This window comes from Bufo bufo, chromosome 3, assembly GCF_905171765.1.
Source record: "Bufo bufo chromosome 3, aBufBuf1.1, whole genome shotgun sequence".
Classification (NCBI taxonomy): Eukaryota; Metazoa; Chordata; class Amphibia; order Anura; family Bufonidae; genus Bufo; species Bufo bufo.
Window position 1 is genome coordinate 221,925,912 of NC_053391.1, and position 22,882 is coordinate 221,948,793.

Consider the following 22,882-nt stretch of genomic DNA (forward strand, 5'->3'; position numbering starts at 1 on the left):
GACTGTTCTTTGTAGTCTAACTTGTTTATTAGGAAACAGGATTGTTGATTGGCAAAACAGGATTGTTTGGTAAAACTACAAGCAAGTATAAGTATAAAGTATAGATAGCATGTACTATAACATTTACATTAACACTGAAGCACGTGGTAAAATGTCTGCCTGTACATAAGATTAGATATCTAGCTAACAGTAGTAACAACTCCCAGAGTAACAATTACAACTGACTGAACAGCTCTGCATAACATAATATCCCTGAAACAAAGGTAGATCTCTCACCAGATTTGCTTTTACAAGGATGGTGGAGTTTAAGAAGGAGATATGCAAAAGGACAGATCTTCTGATGTGTCCTGGAGACTGGAGGCTTCTCTTTCCCAGGATGATTTGCACTCCCACAATGCTTTGCACCACCCACAATGCAGCAGTCTTTGTAACAGGAAAAACAAATTGTAATACAACTTAACACCGCTAGATGGTGCTATAACCACACTAATCACTACAGAAATACCAAAACTGAGGCAGACGTGATCTGTAATGATTCTCAACTCAGCTGGGCACAACACTCCCTGTCTGGCGTCAACAGACGCCACTACTAGGTCCTTCATTCTTAGCAACCCATTTTGGTCAATGATGGGATTAAGCTCCTTCAAAGCTCCTCCTTGGGGACTGTTTGGTCTTTGCTAAGGTAGTCTATTTCTTTTGCATAACATTCATGTTGTATAGTGTGAATTATTATGTTTTTGGACTTTTCCAGATTAGCAGTGGTAAAGGCATGTTTGCAGTGATGCCAACCTTTGCAGGGCTTCTGGCTCACAGGTAATGTCGATTTTGTAAGACTGGGCTATATGAACTACACAGGCTATACCACAAAGGAGCAACATCCAGGTGGGGAACCTGTTGAAACTATGGGATTTGAGTTGGTTGTCCAAAGTCTTCGTACGTAGAACAGATACTTCAGGTCGGTTTTCTTCATCTGCATCTGGATCTACCAATTCAAACGTGTCGGATCCGATGATGCAAGACGTTGAACGGTACAGGAATGCAGAACCCATAAACCATGTGTCCTTAAGGTGGCTTGGGGAGACGGATCTAGTCGCATGGTCCGCAGGATTATGCTGTGTAGGCACGTAGTGCCACTGGTTAGGACAAGTGGATCTTCTGATCCTTAGCACCCAATTGCAGACGTAGACATAAAAGCATCTGGTTTCGTTGAAAATATATCCTAGGACTGCTTGCTGTCCATGTAAAACTCAACTTCCTCGATTTCCAGGTTCATTTCTGTTATTATAAGTTCAGCTCATGACAAACCCTATATGGCATTGTTGTTTAACATCAATGGTCTTTAGGTATGCTACGGCTGCAATCGCCTTGACTGAAGCGTCGGAGAAGATATATACACTGCGTGCATAATTATTAGGCAAATGAGTATTTTGACCACATCATCCTCTTTATGCATATTGTCTTACTCCAAGCTGTATAGGCTCGAAAGCCTACTACCAATTAAGCATATTAGGTGATGTGCATCTCTGTAATGAGAAGGGGTGTGGTCTAATGACATCAACACCCTATATTAGGTGTGCATAATTATTAGGCAACTTCCTTTCCTTTGGCAAAATGGGTCAAAAGAAGGACTTGACAGGCTCAGAAAAGTCAAAAATAGTGAGATATCTTGCAGAGGGATGCAGCACTCTTAAAATTGCAAAGCTTCTGAGGCGTGATCATGGAACAATCAAGCGTTTCATTCAAAATAGTCAACAGGGTCGCAAGAAGCGTGTGGAAAAACCAAGGCGCAAAATAACTGCCCATGAACTGAGAAAAGTCAAGCGTGCAGCTGCCAAGATGCCACTTGCCACCAGTTTGGCCATATTTCAGAGCTGCAACATCACTGGAGTGCCCAAAAGCACAAGGTGTGCAATACTCAGAGACATGGCCAAGGTAAGAAAGGCTGAAAGACGACCACCACTGAACAAGACACACAAGCTGAAACGTCAATACTGGGCCAAGAAATATTTCAAGACTGATTTTTCTAAGGTTTTATGGACTGATGAAATGAGAGTGAGTCTTGATGGGCCAGATGGATGGGCCCGTGGCTGGATTGGTAAAGGGCAGAGAGCTCCAGTTCGACTCAGACGCCAGCAAGGTGGAGGTGGAGTACTGGTTTGGGCTGTATCATTAAAGATGAGCTTGTGGGGCCTTTTCGGGTTGAGGATGGAGTCAAGCTCAACTCCCAGTCCTACTGCCAGTTTCTGGAAGACACCTTCTTCAAGCAGTGGTACAGGAAGAAGTCTGCATCCTTCAAGAAAACATGATTTTCATGCAGGACAATGCTCCATCACACGCGTCCAAGTACTCCACAGCGTGGCTGGCAAGAAAGGGTATAAAAGAAGAAAATCTAATGACATGGCCTCCTTGTTCACCTGATCTGAACCCCATTGAGAACCTGTGGTCCATCATCAAATGTGAGATTTACAAGGAGGGAAAACAGTACACCTCTCTGAACAGTGTCTGGGAGTCTGTGGTTGCTGCTGCACGCAATGTTGATGGTGAACAGATCAAAACACTGACAGAATCCATGGATGGCAGGCTTTTGAATGTCCTTGCAAAGAAAGGTGGCTATATTGGTCACTGATTTGTTTTTGTTTTGTTTTTGAATGTCAGAAATGTATATTTGTGAATGTTGAGATGTTATATTGGTTTCACTGGTAAAAATAAATAATTGAAATGGGTATATATTTGTTTTTTGTTAAGTTGCCTAATAATTATGCACAGTAATAGTCACCTGCACACACAGATATCCCCCTAAAATAGCTAAAACTAAAAACAAACTAAAAACTACTTCCAAAAATATTCAGCTTTGATATTAATGAGTTTTTTGGGTTCATTGAGAACATGGTTGTTGTTCAATAATAAAATTAATCCTCAAAAATACAACTTGCCTAATAATTCTGCACTCCCTGTAGTCTTTGCATCTTGACTTCGGTTGATGGCACGGAAGCATATGGTCGTGCCACATGAAGGCTGGACAAAGCTTCGAGAGACTTCTTCTGACCTGTCCACAGGTCCCTTTTTTTTTTATCGGCAAGCTGGTTATTCCAATCGGACGTCTCTGTGATGAAGTCTCTTAATATCATTTTGCCTTAGATAGACCCAGGCGCTACGAATCCCAGAGGATCATATAAGCTGTTTATGGTGGACAGAACTCCTCTGCGTGAGAAGGGCTTTTCTTCCTTGCTAATTTGGAAGGTTAATGTGTCTGCCTTTAAATCCCAGAGCAAACCGAGGCTCCGCTGCATGGGAAGGGAGTAGTTGCTAAGATTCAAGTCTTGATTTTAGATCACTTGAATGGTCTTGGGTTGAGAAGGCCTCCATTAACTCACGGCTGTTGGAGGCTATTTTGTGCAACCTCAAATTAGATAAAGTGAGCATCTCTTGAGCCCTTTTCAGGGGACTGATTGCGGTCTTGTTCATGGGTGTGGATTTCAATTAGTCATCCATGAATAAATATTTTTTCACAAAGGATCTGACATCTGACCCATACTTTGCCTCACCCTCTTGGGCTGAATGTCTGAGACCATAGATAGCGACTGCAGGGGAAGGACTGTTTCCGAAGATGTGCACTCTCATTCGGTACTCTACAATGTCTTCATTGGGGTCGTTGTTGCGGTACCAGAAGAACCTCAAGTAGTTTTTATGTTCTTCCTTGATGAGAAAGCAGTGGAACATCTGTTGTATGTCGGCCATAAATGCTACGGAATCTCTGCGGAAGCGGAGAAGTACCTCTAGTCTAGAAGTCTGTTGTTGAGGTCTGGACCAGACAATGAGACCTCAGTTAGCGAGACGCCTTCGCACCTGGTGCTTGAGTCGAATACTACTCGTATCATTTTTTAGGATGATACATGCCGAAAATGGATAAGTACCAACACTCCTCGGAGTCTTGGAGTGCGGGTGCCATTTCTGTATGGCTGTTTTGGAATATTGTTTCCATGATGGTAAAGAAATGTTCTCTCGTCTCTGGTGTCCTCTGAAGTTTGTGTTTGAGAGAGATAAATCAACTGTAGACAAGTTCTTTGTTAGGTAAGCGTTGTCTCCGGGGTTTAAATGGTAAAGGTGCAACCCAACTTTTTGACTTGTCTTTTACTATTCCTTGATCCATGATATCCAAGAACAGCCTGACTTCTATGGACATTGCGACCCTGTTGTCTTCTCTTGTCCTGTGGAAGACTGTGCACCCTAAGTGATCTTGCTCACCATTGCAGGCGTGGTCTTCACAGGAGGTATCTGTGAAAGGACAAGGCACAGGAGTACTGTGTGGCAGTTCTTTTATCAGGAAACTACTGTGACAAGGCTGGAATAAGGACGTCCATTTTCAAGTGTGTTGGTGAGCATACTGTTGACTGAGGTCGGCTTCTGTGCTCCTCCTAGACAGACGTCTCCTATGATGACCCATCCTAGGTCAAGTGTCTGGGCGTATGGAGCATTTTGGGGACCATTAATCTGTCCTCTAGCCTTGTGAACTTTGTAGTATGTCTCTTCCAAGGAGTAAGACTATCGGGGCTTTTGGGTCCAGTTTCGGTATCAGGTGAGCTATATGCCTCAGGTGGGGGTGGTATGCTGCTACCTCTGGTGTAGGTATCTCTGACCAGTTGTCAGGAATGGGATTGCACTCCAGTATGGTTGGCAGGGACAAGCAGGTCTGACCATCCATGGACTCTACCTTGTACCCACTTGCTTTCCTCCCCACCATCTCAACAGTACCAGCACATGTCCTTAAGGAGTAGGGAGTACCGGGCCCTACGATATTGAAGGTGTCGAAGAAGGTGGATTTAGCTAAAGACCGGTTGCTTTGATCATCTAAAATTGTATATACCTTGATTGCCTTATCTCGGTGGCCGACCGGATAAACTCTGACAAGGCAGATTTTTGATCAGGACTTCCCTCCTGCAAGTCCTTTACAGATCTCTGTACAGTGAGAAGTGACTACTGCGGTGTCTATCTGCTTTCCGTCATGCTCCTCTGTCTGGGGTGATACCTGAGAGGGTGGTCCAGGGTGTAAAGCTGTGTTGTGTTCTGTGCTACCGCATTCTGTGCATGTCACACTGACCTTACAGTTCCTGGTGAAGTGCGATGTTGTATGCAGCACCTGAAGCAGATGTTTTTTTCTTTGAGGAATTCTTTGCAGTCTTCTAAAGACTTCTCCCTGAAGACTCTGCATTTTAGTAGAGAATGTGGTTTCTTGTGCAGGGGCATTGTTTGGTAAGATCTTTGGGTATGTTCTCATCTTGAGAAAACTTAAACTGCCTGTAAGAAGAACCTGTGGAGGAAACATTAGTTTTGTGGACTGCCATTGGTGTTTTATGAGGTTTGACACCAGGGGTAGTGGGACATGACAGAGTAAAGTCAAAACTGGGATCATTTCTAATCCTTGCCTGTTGAGTAACAAAGTCTACAAACACCACGAAGGGGGAAATGGTACATTATGAAACTGTTTATAATGGGAACCATGCGTGATCCACTTCTCCTGTAGGTTATAATGGAGATTTTGGACAATCGGGTTGACACCTCTGGCGGTGTCCAGGAATGCTAGCCCTGGCAGATCTCCTTCTGCCTGAGCAACCTGTACCTCTATTAACAAGTCACTGAGTTCCCTGAGCTTCTGGTAACCCCTACCCACTATTCTGGGAAAATTATAAATTTTCTTTTATATAAAGCATTTTCTATAGCTTCTATTGACCCATAATACTCATCAAGCCTTTCCCACATCATCTTTAGGCCTTTGCCTGGATAGTTTGTTAATGTCTCTGTTTCTTTTGGCGTGTTCAGCAGACTCACTTCCAAGCCACTTTACCAAGAGATCTAACTCCTCACTACAGGAAAGATCTAAGTCTCTTATGGCAATCTGGAAGAAGGCTCTCCATGCCTTGTAGTTTTTGGGATGATCAGTGAACTTTATAAGTCCTTTGGTAACCAGCTCCCGTTTATCAAACAACTTAGTGAAGTCCATGGCGGCCTAGTTAGCGCCACTACTACCCGGTGTGTTGTTGCTATGCTGTATGTGTGGTGTATCGCAATACCTTTTAGGGGTTTCTGGCTTAGTGAAGTCTGTATAATACCGTTCTGACGTGAAGGTTGTCCCTTTAAGTCGAAGCGAAGGTTGTAGCTTTCGTTCTGTAGGGCGGTAGTTGTGGTCAGCATCGTTTTGTCGCATACCATCCTGCTCGAGGTACTGTGGTTCAAAGTAGGATCTTTGACACCCTGTATAGGCTGGCTGATATTCTGGATCATAGTCATCATCTGTCTTGGGATGCTGATGGACGTTTTCTGAGACATGCTGTGTTGGATCTTGTTCATCTAGGTCTGGCCCAAGTACTTGGCTGTGTTTATCAGATTCGGGAAACTCCAAGGCTTCTAGGAACTCTGCTTTGGCCACTGCGGCTGCCGCTGCTTTCCCTGCAGTGAGTTTTCCCAGTAATGTTTGCAGGCATGCAGTCTCTTCTTCCAGTGACGCTTGCAGGTATGCTCTCTCTTTTCCCTTTGATGCATTGAGGCGTGCTGTCTCTTCTTCCAGTGACGCTTGCAGGCGTGCTCTCTCTTTCTTTAGTTCCATCTCTTGTGCAGCAAAGGAAGATCTTACTTTTGCAGCCTCAGCTTCTGCACGGGCGAAAGCAGCCTTTTCTTTTATTGAGGACTTGCTAGAGCAGCTTGCTTGTGACCTGGTCCTTTATGATGATGCCTGGCTAGTGGACATTGTCTGCCTTTTCTTGGCTGCTTAATGTCTCTGTGCAAACTCAGTCTTGGTAGGAACGGACTCCAGCGTGGCTGTATGGCAGCTGCTGCAATCATGTACGCAGGACTGCATGGCCGAAGGTGGCTCCATATAGTTAGATCCACTATCCCTGGTGACTAGCATCTGTTTTACTGTTCTGTCTTTATACACGTTCACAGAGTGTGCAGTCTGACATTCAGCATAAACCATTCCTATCTTCCAAATAAGAGGACTGTTCTTTGTAGTCTTTTCTGGTATTGAGTTCCGTCACAGGGACTCAATACCGGAAAATGGTATTGAGTTCCATCACAGGGACTCAATACCGGAAAAAAAACTGAACAGTTTTATCCTAATGCATTCTGAATGGAGAGCATTCCGTTCAGTATGCATCAGGATGCATCAGTTTAGTCCTTCTTATGTTTTTTGGCCGGAGAAAATACCACAGCATGCTGCAGTTTTCTCACCGGCCAAAAATCCTGAACACTTGCCGGAATGCCGGATCCGGCATTAATTTCCATTGAAATGCATTAATGCCAGTGTTCCGGAAAACATTCGGTTTTTGCGGTCTGCGCATGAGCAGACCTTTTAAAAATAAGAAAAAAATAAATACCGGATCCGTTTTTCCAGATGACAAACAGAAAGATGGATCCGGTATTGCAATGCATTTGTGAGACGAATCCGGATCCGTCTCACAAATGCATCCGTTTGCGTCCAGATTGCTGGACCGCCTGCCGGAATCCTCTGCCGCAAATGTGAAAGTACCCTAACTTGTTTATTGGTAAAACAGGATTGTTGATTGGCAAAACAGGATTGTTTGGTAAAACTACAAGAATGCAAATAGCAAGTAGAAGTATAAAGTATAGATAGCATATACTATAACATTTGCATTAACACTAAAGCACATGGTAAAATGGCTGCCTGTACATATGATTACATATCTAGCTAACAGTAGTAACAATTCCCAGAGTAACAATTACAACTGACTGAACAGCTCTGCATCACATAATATCCCTGAAACAAAGGTAGATCTCTCACCAGATTTTCTTTTACAAGGATGGTGAAGTTTAAGAAGGAGATATGCAAAAGGACAGCTCTGCTGATGTGCCCTGGAGACTGGAGGCTTCTCTTTCCCAGGATGCTTTGCACTCCCACAATGCTTTGCATCACCCACAATGCAGCAGTCTTTGTAACAAGAAAAACAAATTGTAATACAACTCAACACTGCTAGATGGTGCTATAACCACACTAAATCACTACAGAAATACCAAAACTGAGGCAGAAGTGATCTATAATGATTCTCAACTCAGCTGGGCAGAACATATATAGTGGCTGATAACAGAGAGCAGCAGTGCACAGCATGACTGAATACCACAATACTAATGAGGAATATGCAGTCAGCTCACATGCAGGGTCTTAAGAAGTATGAATAGTCAGATGGCTAGCACAGTCTTTATTACTATGGTGTGAAATTGCTCCTGTGAATCACTGGGATATCATCCAGGAGGCTGATGGAAAGTTAAAATCCCCAAAAGGCTCCATGCTGCACCATGAGAAAGGGACTGAGCATGCTCTGAGGAGTACTGGGCTGTGGATGATGATGTAATGGGTGTGGGCGGGGAAGTATCAGAGGAGTAGGGGACGTGGAGCAGCAGTGCTGGAAAGGGGCAGTGGGAGGATACAGAGACGAGCAGCTCCATCACTGCTGAAACTCCTACAGGTGGCGGCATGGAAGAAATGAGGAGAGCTCAGCTGTATCAAAACCTGCATCAAGGTGCTCATATAGCTATAGTCTGTCATATAATAAGCAACTGCAGTGTTTTTTTTATTTTTATAGACTCAGGAAAACCCCTTTAACAAAAATATCTTCCTGCTTCTTACGACCTGCCTGTTTTACAAGATTCCACTCCACCTGTAGAAGTTCCTGGTCCATCTGGTTTATCCAGCTTTGACTGCAGTGCTACTCCCAAAATAATATGATTGAAAGTAGTTGTGTCTTTATAACGTAGGAGTTAATATGGTGACCTCAGTCCCCTTCTTTGAAATGTGCCCTGACTTGACAGTCTTGAAGATGAAGAGCCCTTAATCTCCTGCGTCAGAGTGAGCAACCACTGAGGTATCTATTTGGTATTTTTGCCAACCTAAATTACCCTCCCACATGCAAACTGGGCTAGCTGTGCGCTAGTGCTGGTCAGGCCGCAGAAAATTCTGTAAATAGTTATCTCCTAAAGGCTGAGGTGCAAATAATATTCTTCGGGGCGTACCTGCCCTTGTGTTGGCAAGGTAATTTCTTTTCAGACGGAATGCTTATTAGAAGCTAGAATAAATGCAGATTGCTATGACATCTAATATATATTTATTGTACTTTCTTATACAGGGTGGCCTACGAAACTGTAACCCGCCTCCAATATCTACCTGTTAGTAAATCAGTCTTAGTTGTCCATAGCAACCAATCAGAGCTCAGCTTTCATTTTCTTCAGAGACCTGTAGGAACTGAAAGCTAAGCTCTGATTAGTTGCTATGGACAAGTAAGACAGATTTACTATTAGGCGGTAAACAACATACTCTGTAGAGCTTTATATATATTATTATCACTGTTCCCAGTGGAGCTCACAATTAGCGATGAGCGAAGGCATCCTAGATCCGAAGTTGCTGCACTCAAAAGTTCGGATTAATGTTGTACAGAAATTCGTCTCCATACAGCATTAAAATGCACGGGCTCCGATGAGGTGAAGTCAGTTATTCCCGAAGTCTGGCGAGACTTTGGTGAATAACTTTGGTATTTGATTTTTAAACTGGAAAATCACTTTAAAACTTGGATCTGAACTCTCCGAACGTCTTCGGTTCTGAGGTACCAGCTCCTTGATTCGTAACCAAATAGTTTTTACACAGTGAAGAATTATACTTCAGTATGTTGAACCACCAACTCCAAACCCGTAGAGTATCTGTTTCTTAAAGATTTAATTGCTACCAGCAACCTTTGCCTAGAATGCGAGCAGGACTGGCTGCTTCCTCTTGTAGAGCTGCCCAGGGTGGATGAGCGGTGAGGGGGTGGGCCTCTCTACATACTACACTGCTCTACAGTAGATAGTAATGATGAGATCCTGCCAACGTTATACCATCATGACTGAGTAGCCTGACAGGAAAACTCACCAATATGTAGTATATGAAAATGAGTGTAGTAAAGCTCCCTCACCCACCTAGGCAGCTCTGCAAGTGGAGGCAACCAGTCCTGCTCACATTCTAAGACAGGTCACTGACGCCCATTTTAGATCATTCCCAGAGCACTCCTTTAAACTGAAGACACTGATGTACCCATGTTCTTATAAAGTGGTGCATCTAGGCTTTCCCCTTCTTTTTTTCAACTCTGGTGAAATCCATTTTCTCTCTTCTACCAAGACGTCACTAGACACTTTAGTGTGAAATCTTCAGTTTCTGGACATTACCTTCCTTTTGCTGAACTAAATCAGACTAATGTGTTTACAGAGAAAGCTGTTTGTTTTCCCCCAACTTTCCCCTCTTAGATTTGAGGTCTTAGGTTGCTGCCACATGTTAAGGTTTTCTGATGCGATTTTTTTTTTAAGCCAAAATCAGGAGTGGATTATAAAAGTAGAGAAAGTATTAGGGACAGAAGTGACCTCTCGTTTTTGGATCCACGCCTGGTTTTGGCTTCAAAAACTGCATCAGAAAACCTGAATGTGTGGTTATATCCTTAGGAACATAGTGAAATAAATGCCTTGAAATAGATTCTGTGAATAATAAATTATAATGAGATAATTTCCAGCAGTAATTGCCATTTGCAACTTTAGTCATGGCTAGACGATTATGGGAGCTTAATAAGGGTGTCCATTCACATGAGTTACCACTAAATGCTGTGGTTTCAAATGGAAAGTACCGATGCAGGCTGGAAGTTAGCGGTAATCCGCATGCGGATCCAGCGGCCAGGCCACACTGTGTACTGTTGCCTTAGCAAGAAACGTTCTTAGAATACAACCATTTGCACACTATTATGTGTGTTTACTTGACTAACTGTAATTAAGTAGACAGTTTAGGCTGAGTTCACATAGGCACTTTGAATTCCGGCTGAGCCTATATGTCGGCTTTCGGTCAGACAAAAAATACAGGCAGCAAAAAGCCAAAAGCGGCTGTATCCCATGGTGAACTATGTTGGATACAGTGAACTCCGGCAGTCGTTTCTCCACCAGAACAGACCGCCGGGATTCATAAAGTATATGTGAACCCAACCTTAGGGAAATTATACGCCATCTGTAGATAAAGCATATGGAACTGAATGGATTATAAAAGGGTAGCTGTAATTTTTTTTTTTATTTGCTAGTTTATTAGAGCTAGGCATGTATACCTGAGTTAGTCTGTCAATGATTGTCAAAACACCTGTAATTGCCTTATAATAACAGCTTTCATTAATGTCCTCTGTCCCTTTCCACTGCTCCCTTTAAAAGACTGTTCCTATGGCTCATCTGTCTCCGGCTAGGAAGACGAGGGGCGTTCCTTCACACTGCATGCCTGCATTAGGCTTCAGAGTTAGGAGGCGTGTCTCTCAGTAATCCAATCTGATTGGCTGGCAGGGAGCTGCTGGCTACAGCAAGTTTGTATGTGACCTGAGTGAAAGCAGTTTTGGCCTCAGAGAACTGGCAGAGGAGCCATCTTGAGAAGGTCCTCATATTGTAAATGTTTAAACAGCCGTAACTAAGGGAAAAACTCAAGGAAAACATGGTATGTGAAGAAACTAAAGATTTCTTTATGCATAATGCTTCTGCAGCAGTAACATATGCTAAAATTGATTTTTTTGGGATGAAAACATGACAGTTACCCTTTAAAACCACATATACATTTTATGTGTACTATATGTTGTGTTAACATTTTATTATTTTTCTTTCACAGGAGATGGTATTGACATGCTGGATTTAACCTCATGGAAATTGAATGTGCAAACACAACTTCAGTGCTTCAGGACATCAACTTTTGCGTTCATAGCATATAGAATCTGCATAGTTTGAAGCACCACATAATACCAGGACTCTTTCATAGAAATGGGCTTCTGTCAGCCCAAACAGAGTGGCAGCCCCAGATTGCACTCCATGTTTATCAGCGGTTTATAGGATAATCAAGGTGCACAAACTACAGTGTCCATGATGCAGAAGGCGGGGATCGTCGAGGCCCTTCGCAGTCCTCGTGCACAGCTCCTACTGGTTAACTCTCTGACTTGTGGTCTTGAAGTTTGTCTAGCCGCAGGGATCACCTTTGTTCCACCTTTGCTTCTTGAAGCTGGAGTGGAGGAAAAATTCATGACCATGGTACTAGGTAGGTAAATCTGCAACCTGGTGAATTCAAGGTGTATCAGGCTGCTTTAGTTATCCATTATAATGGCGGGTGTCTAGTTAAAACGGAGATAAAATTCTTGCTAATGTGATCTCACTGGATCATAGCAAATCATAACTAGTTACGTGACTGAAATTACACGTCACCGCCTAAGCAAATCACTTCCTGTGCCGAGCTGTTAGATTTCATGTCGTGTAAGGCTAGATAAAACCAACATGATTATGCCACCATAAAAAGAATAATTGTGAATGTAGGGACCATTTACAACAGCTATTACTGTCTAGTAATAGACAAAAAATAAGGAAAAGAACGAACAGCAGGTGGCGCTATACAGACTTTATTGAATAGCTCAGTGGCTATACTAAATTACATACTGTATTTTTTGCCCTAGACGCCCCCCCCCCCCCCCAAAAAAGTGGGAAAAAGATAGCAGTGCGTCTCATGGGGCGAATGCTGCAACCGTCGGGTGTATCGGCTGAGAAGGAGGAGGGGCTGGGGGCCGGCATCTGGTTCTGTAATGGCAGCGGGGCCCGGTGCAGTCGCTGTATTCTACTACACCGGGCCCGGCTCACTGTAATATAATCATATCTAACTTGTGGGTATTGTTAAAGTATTCAAATCATCTTAAATCCAGCGCTGTACTACTTACTACTAACTTCTTGTCAGTCAGGAGGCCGGGCGCTCGCAGCGTAGCTCACTACATCACGCGCATTCTCCACCCACTTTATAAATGAAGCAGGCGGCGCAGGTGCATGACGTAGTGAGCTATGCTGCGAGCGCCCGCCCGGCCTCCTGACTGACAAGAAGTTAGTAGTAAGTAGTACAGCGCTGGATTTAAGATGATTTGAATACTTTAACAATACCCACAAGTTAGATATGATTATACTACAGTGAGCCGGGCCCGGTGTAGTAGAATACAGTGACTGCAACGGGCCCCGCTGCCATTACAGAACCAGATGCCGGCCCCCATTCACTTCACAGGGACACTGTTATGGGGGATCTGTGGGTGGCACATTAGATAAGATGCTATAAATGTGCCATCCACAGATGCCCCCATAACAGTGCCATCCACAGATGCCCCCATAACAGTGCCATCCACAGATGCCCCCATAACAGTGCCATCCACAGATGCCCCCATAACAGTGCCATCCACAGATGCCCCCATTAGTTCAAAACCCACCAAAAGCACACCTTTTGGTTCAAAATATTTTTTTTCTTATTTTCCGCCTCAAAAACCTAGGTGCTTCATATGGGCCGGTGCATCTTATAGGGCGAAAAATGCGGTAAATGGCTGAGTGGAATTATTTTTGAATTTTTAATGTGACGTGAAAGAGGATCTGTCACATCTCCTGACATGTCTGTTTTAGTAAATAGTTATATTTCACATGAAATGAAATGACAATTCTGGAGCACTATAGCTCTATGTTGTGCCGTTCCTCTATCATTTCTGCTAGATGTTTCAGAATAAATTTAAAATTGGATGTTACCAGTTGGAGGTGTATCCCTTCACAGTCTGTCCAGTTGGTGCCGGCAGTTGCAGACTGCGCAGGGACACACCTCTGATAAGGGGGTATGCTAATGCCTAGTTGTACATCTATCCATAAAGTTTTAATGGGAACAGTATTGGAAACGCACAACATAAAGTTATATGAAAAAATCCTCGAATTATTGCAAGCTGTCACTAAAAGAGACATGTCAGACGAGGTGACAGGCCCTCTTTAACCCCTTAATGCATAATCATGTATGTGATTAGCATTAAGGGATTGTATGGTGCAAGCTCACATGCTGAGTTTTCTTCATACATGACGCTCTCAGATGCTGCTGTCAATAGCGACTGCGGCATCTGTGGGGTTAGACTGTCCTTCCACCTGAGTCCCCACGGGATTCCAAATGGCTGCCATGACAGCCTAGACCCTGTTCTGGCCAGAGCTTCTCATGGAGCCTTTCAGAATCCCATAGACTGGAATAATATTCTAATGCAGTCTATAGGACAAGTAATCAGAAGATCTCATGTTGAAGTCCCCTTAATAAGACTAAAAATTTAGGTGTAAAAAGTTTTAAAAAATGAAATAAAAAAACACAACAATATTGAAAATTCAAATCACTCACTTTCCCAATTTTACACACAAATATAATAAAAAATAAACAAACATAACAGGCATTGCCGTATGTATCCGAAAACATCCAAACTATTAAAATATGAAAATATTTTTTCCTGCACAGTGAATGCCTTAACGGAAAAAAATCCACAATTTGCTGATTCTTGGTCACCTTGTTCAGTGATCAAAAATACCTTGAAATGGTTCCAATAAAAACTACAGCTCATCCCAGAAAAAAAAGCCCTCAATACAGCTCTGTAGACGCAAAACATAATAAAACCTATACAAATTTTGTGTCGCCATAATTGTACTGACCCACAGAATTAAGCAGTCATGTCATTTTTAATGCATAGTGAACACTGTAATATCAAACCCCCAAATAACCTTTTTAAATACTCTGGGTGAGAGTCATCAAAACTGGTGTAAAGGAAAACTGGCTTAGTTGCCCATAGCAACCAATAGGATTCCACCTTTCATTTTTCAGAGCTCATTTGGAATATGAAAGGCGGATTCTGATTGGTTGCTATGGGCAACTAGGACAGTTTTCCTTTACACCAGTTTTGATAAGTCTCCCTCTTTTTTATATAAGTGGGGTATGTAGTTTTTATGCTAGCAGTGTATATATTAAGTCTTGTTTCCTTAATGTCTCCACTTCTAGGTATCGGGCCCATTCTTGGTCTCTTAGTTGTACACCTAATAGGCTCTGCAAGTGACCATTGGAGCAGCAGATTTGGCCGTCGGCGGCCCTTCATCTGGCTTTTATGTTTTGGAGTAATACTGTCCCTCATTATCATTCCTTTTGCCAAACATTTAGCCAGCTTTGGAGGTCACCACTATGCCGGCATGGAGGTGTTCTTCCTTATATTGGGTGTTGGGCTGCTAGATTCCTGTGCACAGGTTTGTTTCACTCCTTTGGAAGCACTGCTCTCTGATCTCTTCCCTGAAGGAGAAGCCTGCAGAAAAGCCTTCTCAGTGTACGCCTTAACTGTTGGACTAGGAGCATGCATTGGATTCTTTTTGCCTTCTGTGGACTGGAGTGACAGCTGGCTGGCACACCAGTTAGGTGGCCAAGAACAGTGCCTTTTCACACTCCTACTTATTATATTTTGCGGATGCATCTTTGCTACATTCTTTGTTTCCGAAGAGGTCTGGATAAATGCTGGACACTCAGATATAGAACCAGCAGGCAAGGGATGGACTTGCACAAGGACATGTCACCTTTGGTCTCTACCACACAGGGTTTGGCGAATGGCCCTAGCGCTGCGAAGTATGTGTGCTCTGGTATCACGCTTCAGGACGTTTTGTTGCAGAGTTCCTGACGCTCTGTGCCGCTTGTTTATGGCCCAGCTGTGCTCATGGATGAGCCTTATGACCTTTTCTCTCTTTTACACTGACTTCATTGGGGAAGGACTTTATCATGGTGTGCCAATAGCAGAACCGGGGACGGAGGCTAGACTTCAGTATGATGCAGGTCAGTCATAGTACATATGTGATTATACCTTAAAGGGCATCTGTCAGCAGATTTGTACCTATAAAAATGGCTGACCTGCTACATGATAATTGAAAAAATCTGCAGCACTCCTCCGTTTTTGTAGAAAATTCCGGTGACTTTATTTAGTTAAGCAGCATACAATTGCGATGTTTCGGCTATAATAAGTCTTTATCAAGCAGTTACATGGGCACTTGGCAGCAGAAGGCATCTGTTTTGGTTCCATGTTCATATGTGCCCGCAGTGCTGAGAAAAATGATTACTATATGCAGCAAAACCATCACAATGCATGGTCCTGTCAGTCAAAGTGCAGAAGACGCAGCAGTTGCTGAGAGAGCAGAGTCTCGAGGAGTAACGGCAACGTCCCCATTGCTCCTAGAGGCTCATTTACATACAATACAGACCAAAAGTTTGGACACACCTTCTCATTCAAAGAGTTTTCTTTATTTTCATGACTATGAAAATTGTAGATTCACACTGAAGGCATCAAAACTATGAATTAACACATGTGGAATTATATACATAACAAACAAGTGTGAAACAACTGAAAATATGTCATATTCTAGGTTCTTCAAAGTAGCCACCTTTTGCTTTGATTACTGCTTTGCACACTCTTGGCATTCTCTTGATGAGCTTCAAGAGGTAGTCCCCTGAAATGGTTTTCACTTCACAGGTGTGCCCTTTCAGGTTTAATAAGTGGGATTTCTTGCCTTATAAATGGGGTTGGGACCATCAGTTGCGTTGAGGAGAAGTCAGGTGGATACACAGCTGATAGTCCTACTGAATAGACTGTTAGAATTGGTATTATGGCAAGAAAAAAGCAGCTAAGTAAAGAAAAACGAGTGGCCATCATTACTTTAAGAAATTAAGGTCAGTCAGTCAGCCGAAAAATTGGGAAAACTTTGAAAGTAAGGGCTATTTGACCATCAAGGAGAGTGATGGGGTGCTGCGCCAGATGACCTGGCCTCCACAGTCACCGGACCTGAACCCAATCGAGATGGTTTGGGGTGAGCTGGACCGCAGAGTGAAGGCAAAAGGGCCAACAAGTGCTAAGCATCTCTGGGAACTCCTTCAAGACTGTTGGAAGACCATTTCAGGGGACTACCTCTTGAAGCTCATCAAGAGAATGCCAAGAGTGTGCAAAGCAGTAATCAAAGCAAAAGGTGGCTACTTTGAAGAACCTAGAATATGACATATTTTCAGTTGTTTCACACTTGTTTGTTATGTACATAATTCCACATCTGTTAATTCATAGTTTTGATGCCTTCATAGTCATGAAAATAAAGAAAACTCTTTGAATGAGAAGGTGTGTCCAAACTTTTGGTCTGTACTGTATATTAAAACATAATTTTTTGCAATGCGGGCACATATAAACATGAGACCAACACAGATGCCTTCAGCTGCCAAGTGCACATGCAACGGGTCAGCCAGTTTGGTACAGATCTTCTGAGAGATGCCCGTTAATAGACAGTATGATGTCATATATTTCATAAGCTTACATTTTGATTTTTCATTCTTCTCCAGGAGTCAGAATGGGAAGCTTGGGCCTCTTCCTTCAGTCTGCGACATCAATAGTGTTTTCGTTCTCCATGGATTACCTGGTGAAGACATTTGGAACGCGAATCGTCTACCTGTTTGCCGTTTCCTGCCTCCCGGTTGCTTCAATAATCACATGCTTTTCCCATAATATTACAGTGGTAATAGCATCCGCTGCTATGACAGGCATCCCATTTTCTGTACTGCAGATCCTGCCATACACTCTTACCTCACTTTATCATCATAACCGACAGGTAAGTCATCACATCGGTGAAGTCACCCATGTATAAAGCTCACACCTACATTTCATTGTATGCAGATACTGTATACCATGTTCTCCATCAGCTTTAGAAAAATGGAGCCAGTTTTCTCACAGAAATGGCACATATCAGTTGCTTTTCCAGATTCGTGATCTCTATACTCATTTCCATGATCTATCAAGTTACATTACAGCTGTTATTTTGTATCAGATAAGCAATGGCTACAACTTGTGTAAGAAACATTTTACTTTTCCACTGGGGTGCAAATCTAATTAGGTCAACCGAAAAATGTATTTTATCTGTATAGTTAAAATTTAGATTGCTATAAAGATGGTGTATTATTTATCAGATTTTTTGGAGATGGCATCTTGCTATAAACTTACAGCAGATTAAAATTTACGTCAAGGCAGAGAACAGAAGAAGCGTTACTCTTTGTATCCTGCACTGTAGCAATGATGTCCAGCAGTGGCATCCCCAACTATCCCACCTGCCTGCTGCAGCCACTCCCTGGCCTCAGTGGGCACGTGGAGCAGTTGGACATGTCCATCACTGCAGAGAGACCGGTTTTATTTCAGCGTTAAAGCGACCCTCCGGCTCAAAAACAATTCACGTTCCTCCTTATTTTACTAGTCACAGGTCCGCTAATTCTTGGGCTCCTCTTCTGCCTTCCAAGATGGATGCACCACTTCTCAGACTACCTGATTCACGCTGTGCATTGGTAGCCCAAACCATTTCCTACTTTGTCCTGCCCTGCTCTTGGATTGGCGAGCACTGTTCATGTGAGTAGTGCTGGGTAGTCCGAGGGCAGCAGGAAGTTTCATGCTACGAAATGCACAGTACGCATCAGTCAGTCTGTCAACCTGTGCGGCCATCTTGGAACCTGAGAGTTGACCGATCTGCAGCTAAAAAGGATGAAAAGGAGAGCACCATATTAGGTGCATTTACAGGGAGTGTTATAAATGTAAAATTACTTGGGGTTCTGGAGAACCCTTTTAAGAAACTTTGAAATGTAATCAGTTAGAGCTGGATGAAATTAGCGCTATTTCAATCAATTTTCATTTGATATTGGCAACATCAAATAGGAGGAATGCCTTCTTTAAATATCCGTGAATAAGATTGAGTGCCTTTGAAGTGTCACTAACTTTAAAAAAAAATACTTTTGATGCATTATAGAGAGATCGAAAAAGTTTTGATTGGTGGGAGTCAATCAATCTCCCACGATCTCCAGAACAAGGAGAGAGAAATGCGTAACGTTTAATTTACTCTTGCTATGCTTTAATATAAAAACAATGTTGCTAAAGGCTAGAACTCACATGTTTAATAACAGGGTGGATTTCATTTAAATCAAAATGATTTAAATCATGATTTAAATCTAGTCAGTAAGGCTTGATTTAAATCATAGTTTTTTTACATAAAGACTAATTCTTGCTGGTATAACTTATAAAATGGAAGGAGATGAAGAAGATTTTTAGAATAACAACTTTTCATATTAGTTTGATTAGGTTGATTCTGCATTCATAGGTTTGTAGAAGTTAGGATTAAGGTATTTTTCTCAAGTCTGTTGTTCATGTTATAACATTTTTGCTGTGAAGAAGAGGCATGTGATCTCTGCTGAGTCAAATTCAGTTTTGAGAACTTCAAAAGTAAACCAAGCATCTGTGATAATATCTTGTAGGCAGAGAGACTGTGCCATTAATCTTACAAAAACCTCTGGAAGAGCATGACATTGTGAATGGATTAATGGAATTTATTTACCAAAAAAATTACACATATAGAAACATAGAATGTGTCGGCAGATAAGAACCATTTGGCCCATCTAGTCTGTCCAATATACTGAATACTATGAATAGCCCCTGGCCCCATCTTATATGAAGGATGGCCTTATGCCTATCCCATGCATGCTTAAACTCCTTCACTGTATTTGCAGCTACCACTTCTGCAGGATGGCTATTCCATGCATCCACTACTCTTTCAGTAAAGTAATGCTTCCTGATATTAATTTTAAACCTTTGCCCCTCTAATTTAAAACTATGTCCTCTTGTAGCTAGCAGTTCTGCTAGCATTTCCTGCTGCTCTATGACATTGTCTGCCTACCTTTAAGTCTTCTGAAATAATGACCCCTAAATCCCTTTCCTCAGATACTGAGGTTAGGACTGTATCACTGATTTTATATTCTGCTCTTGGGTTTTTACGCCCCAGGTGCATTATCTTGCACTTATCAACATAAAATTTTAGTTGCCAGATTTTTGACCTCTAGTTTTCCTAAATCCTTTTCCATTTGGTGTATCCCTCCAGGAACATCAACCCTGTTACAAATCTTTGTGTCATCAGCAAAAAGACACACCTTACCATCGAGGCCTTCTGCAATTTCGCTGATAAAGCTATTAAACAATATGGGTCCCAGAACAGATCCCTGAGGTACCCCACTGGTATTAAGACCATGGTCTGAATATACTCCATTGACTACAACCCTCTGTTGTCTGTCCCTCAGCCACTGCCTAATCCATTCAACAATATGGGAGTCCACGTACAGCCTTATTCTACATAATTAAAAAATTAATCTTTATTTCATGATGGAATAACCTTTGGATGGTAAAATATTTTCCTCAAAAAGCATTTTATATAAAAAAAAAATCAGATTTAAAGAGGACCTTTCACTAGAATAAAATATCTAAACTAACTATACAGACATGGAGAGCGGCGCCCAGGGATCTCCCTGCACTTATTGTTATCCCCGGGCCCCGCTCCGTTCTCCCGTTATAGCCTCCGGTATCTTCATAGTTAGGCTCCACCCAGGGGAACCTGCCGGCGTTTCATTCTCCCATGCTGTAGTGCTGGCCAATCGCAGCGCTCAGCTCATAGCCTGAGAGGCTTTTTTTTCTCTCAAAAAAAATGCAGGATATATAATGGCCAAATTTAGTAGCAGAAGACAGCACTGTGGGGGAGATTTATCAAACTGGTGTAAAGTAGAACTGGCTTAGTTGCCCATAGTAACCAATCAGATTCTACCTTTGATTTTTCACAGCTCCTTTGGAAAATGAAAGGTGGAATCTGATTGGTTGCTGTGGGCAACAAAGTCAATTCTTCTTTACACCAGTTTTATAAATCTCCCCCTCTGTACTTTCTTATATGATTAAAGGATGATCCTTTAAAATATTCTCCTATGTTTAGTTCTGGGCTGTGGTCACATGACCATGTCCATGCAGCTCTTTATTTCCTGTGATGGTATGTCCATGGCGTGTCAAAGCAGCAACAGGGGCAGTTATAGGGGAGTGTCTATGTAACTAGTGGGTGGGAGGAGCTATAAACTAGCTGGGCGGTGTTAGGGGAGGTGCTGGAGCTGTGGCAGAGAAAGGAGAAGTGCATCATGGGTTTGGCTGGATACAGCAACAGGAAGTGCTACATACAGGATGTAACAAACCAGAGGGATTGGTTTATGTAGTGAATACAGGTCAGGAGAGTCCCAATTGAAAATAAAACATGGGGAAAATGTACATGACATAAGCATATCTTTTAAAAACCATAGTACTCCCAGGAAAACACCCCTTTTAGTGTTCATTATTTAATCCAGCCAGATGTTCACAATGTACAAACAACTGCAACATTTCAGGCTATGAATTAGAGCCCTTTTTCAAGCTGAAGGAGCACAGAGCTTAGGGTGTCTAAGTAAATATTAAAGGGATTATCCAAGAGCAAGTCCCAGAGTGGCCGACCCACTGTGGAGATCATACTTACCTGGTCCCCACCACTAGGTCCAGAGTCTGATGCTCCCAAGCCGCATGTTCCTCTCCCTGCCACGCTGAAATCAACATCCGTCGACAGGGGGATCATGTGACTGCTACAGGCAATCACAGGCCACACCGGTGACCTGCTCCCCTTACGTCACAGCGCCGCCATCTGCAGAAGGCTTCACAGGCGAAACAGCGTTGGGCAGGGTTTGACCAAGGGGCCGACACGCAGCATCTGGTAATACACTTTTATTCTCTTTTTGTCAGTTTAATTTTGACTGCCAGCTTGTGGATCCTTGTACCTAGTTTCTTTGAAACAGGTTCATTTAAACTCGTTTTTTTCTGCCTCTTGCTGGCAGTCTTGTTTATCATTATTACTATTATTATTTTCACTCTATTTTCAGCCAGAATTTTTGCTGTGGCCGACCCCTCGGCCTTCCCCTGGGTCCATCAGTCCTTTACTGTCTGTTCTTATTTGCTGCTTACTCTAGTATTTAATTATGTTGTTCTATCTATGTGATATCATTCTTTTAAAAAAAAAATTGCTTAGTTGCTGTTGCAGATATTTTTTATGATATCATTTTCAATAAATTACTAATTTAGTAAAATATCTATGTGTGGAGGTGTCCAACGTTTGTTTGGTTTAGTGACTATGTATTTTGTCCTCCCGAGATTATTACACATGTATATAATTGCCCGGCTTTTCTAATAGGTGTGATGTTGTTTCAGGTGACTATTCAGATTAATCTGTTGTGTGTGTGCAGAAAAAATAACACTATATCTGTCCATTGGACACCAGGGAACAATAGCCTTAACCAATGGCTTTTATATGTGCGTGTCTTGAATCCTGTCTCACCAACAGGTAAATATACAACCATACTCTGTGCTCCTTACTTGTAACTTGCCTAAGTGTTCAATTATTAAACCAGCCAGATGTGCACAATGTACAAATAAATGCAACATTCCGGGGCTATAAATTACATCACTTTCTAAAGCCGAAGGACTACATATGAGATACATAAACATTATAGTATATATGCAAATACTTTGAAGTTACATAAGCATGAGATGCATATGAGAAATGAATTATTAACTATGTCAAGTAGACCACATAATGATGCAAAAGAGCTGGAAGCCCCAGTACATGCACTTCAAAAATAATAGGGTATATATAACATATACAGGCAGCAAACACAATGTAATAATATCAGAATAAATAGCACATGCTGTTTGGAAACATATAAACAGGTCATGGATGCAAAAGTGAAAGCCATATTATATATGCAGAGACTGTGCAGTCGGAGTCACAGTATGTGTATATGTAGTCAAATAGTAACAGTGTAGCTCTGTGGGAAGCATGCCACGTATGTCCACATGACTACATAAGACGGTCCGTTTTAACCTGAGGACGCAGATACAGTTGTATACAATAATGAAGCATAGAGCCACAAGCTCTCTTCTCCACCATTCCCCAGCCTGTGCTCTTCTCAGGAGGCAAGTATGATGCAGTCATCAGTGTGCCTGCTGAGAAGGAGAGCAAAAGCCAGGGAACAATGTTCTCCATTTGTCAGGGGAACAGGGCCAGGTGAGTATATTTTTTCAGGAACTTCACAATTGTAAGGGGGCACTAAAGGGGCAACCCTATTGTAACAGGGGCACTAAGAGGGGCATGA

The 22,882-nt window shown here is 42.4% G+C and overlaps 1 protein-coding gene across 2 annotated transcripts in view; it reads left to right on the forward strand.

Annotated features, from left to right (window-relative positions):
* Window positions 1–22,882, forward strand: part of SLC45A3 (solute carrier family 45 member 3) — a 69,583-nt gene that overhangs the window by 41,081 nt on the left and 5,620 nt on the right. For both annotated transcript variants that reach the window (XM_040421847.1, XM_040421848.1), the window contains 3 exons: window positions 11,660–12,079; window positions 14,855–15,667; window positions 17,210–17,475. In XM_040421847.1, coding sequence (XP_040277781.1) covers window positions 11,908–12,079; window positions 14,855–15,667; window positions 17,210–17,475 — 1,251 coding nt within the window. In that variant the 5' untranslated portion in view covers window positions 11,660–11,907. The remainder of the gene's footprint in view (window positions 1–11,659; window positions 12,080–14,854; window positions 15,668–17,209; window positions 17,476–22,882) is intronic.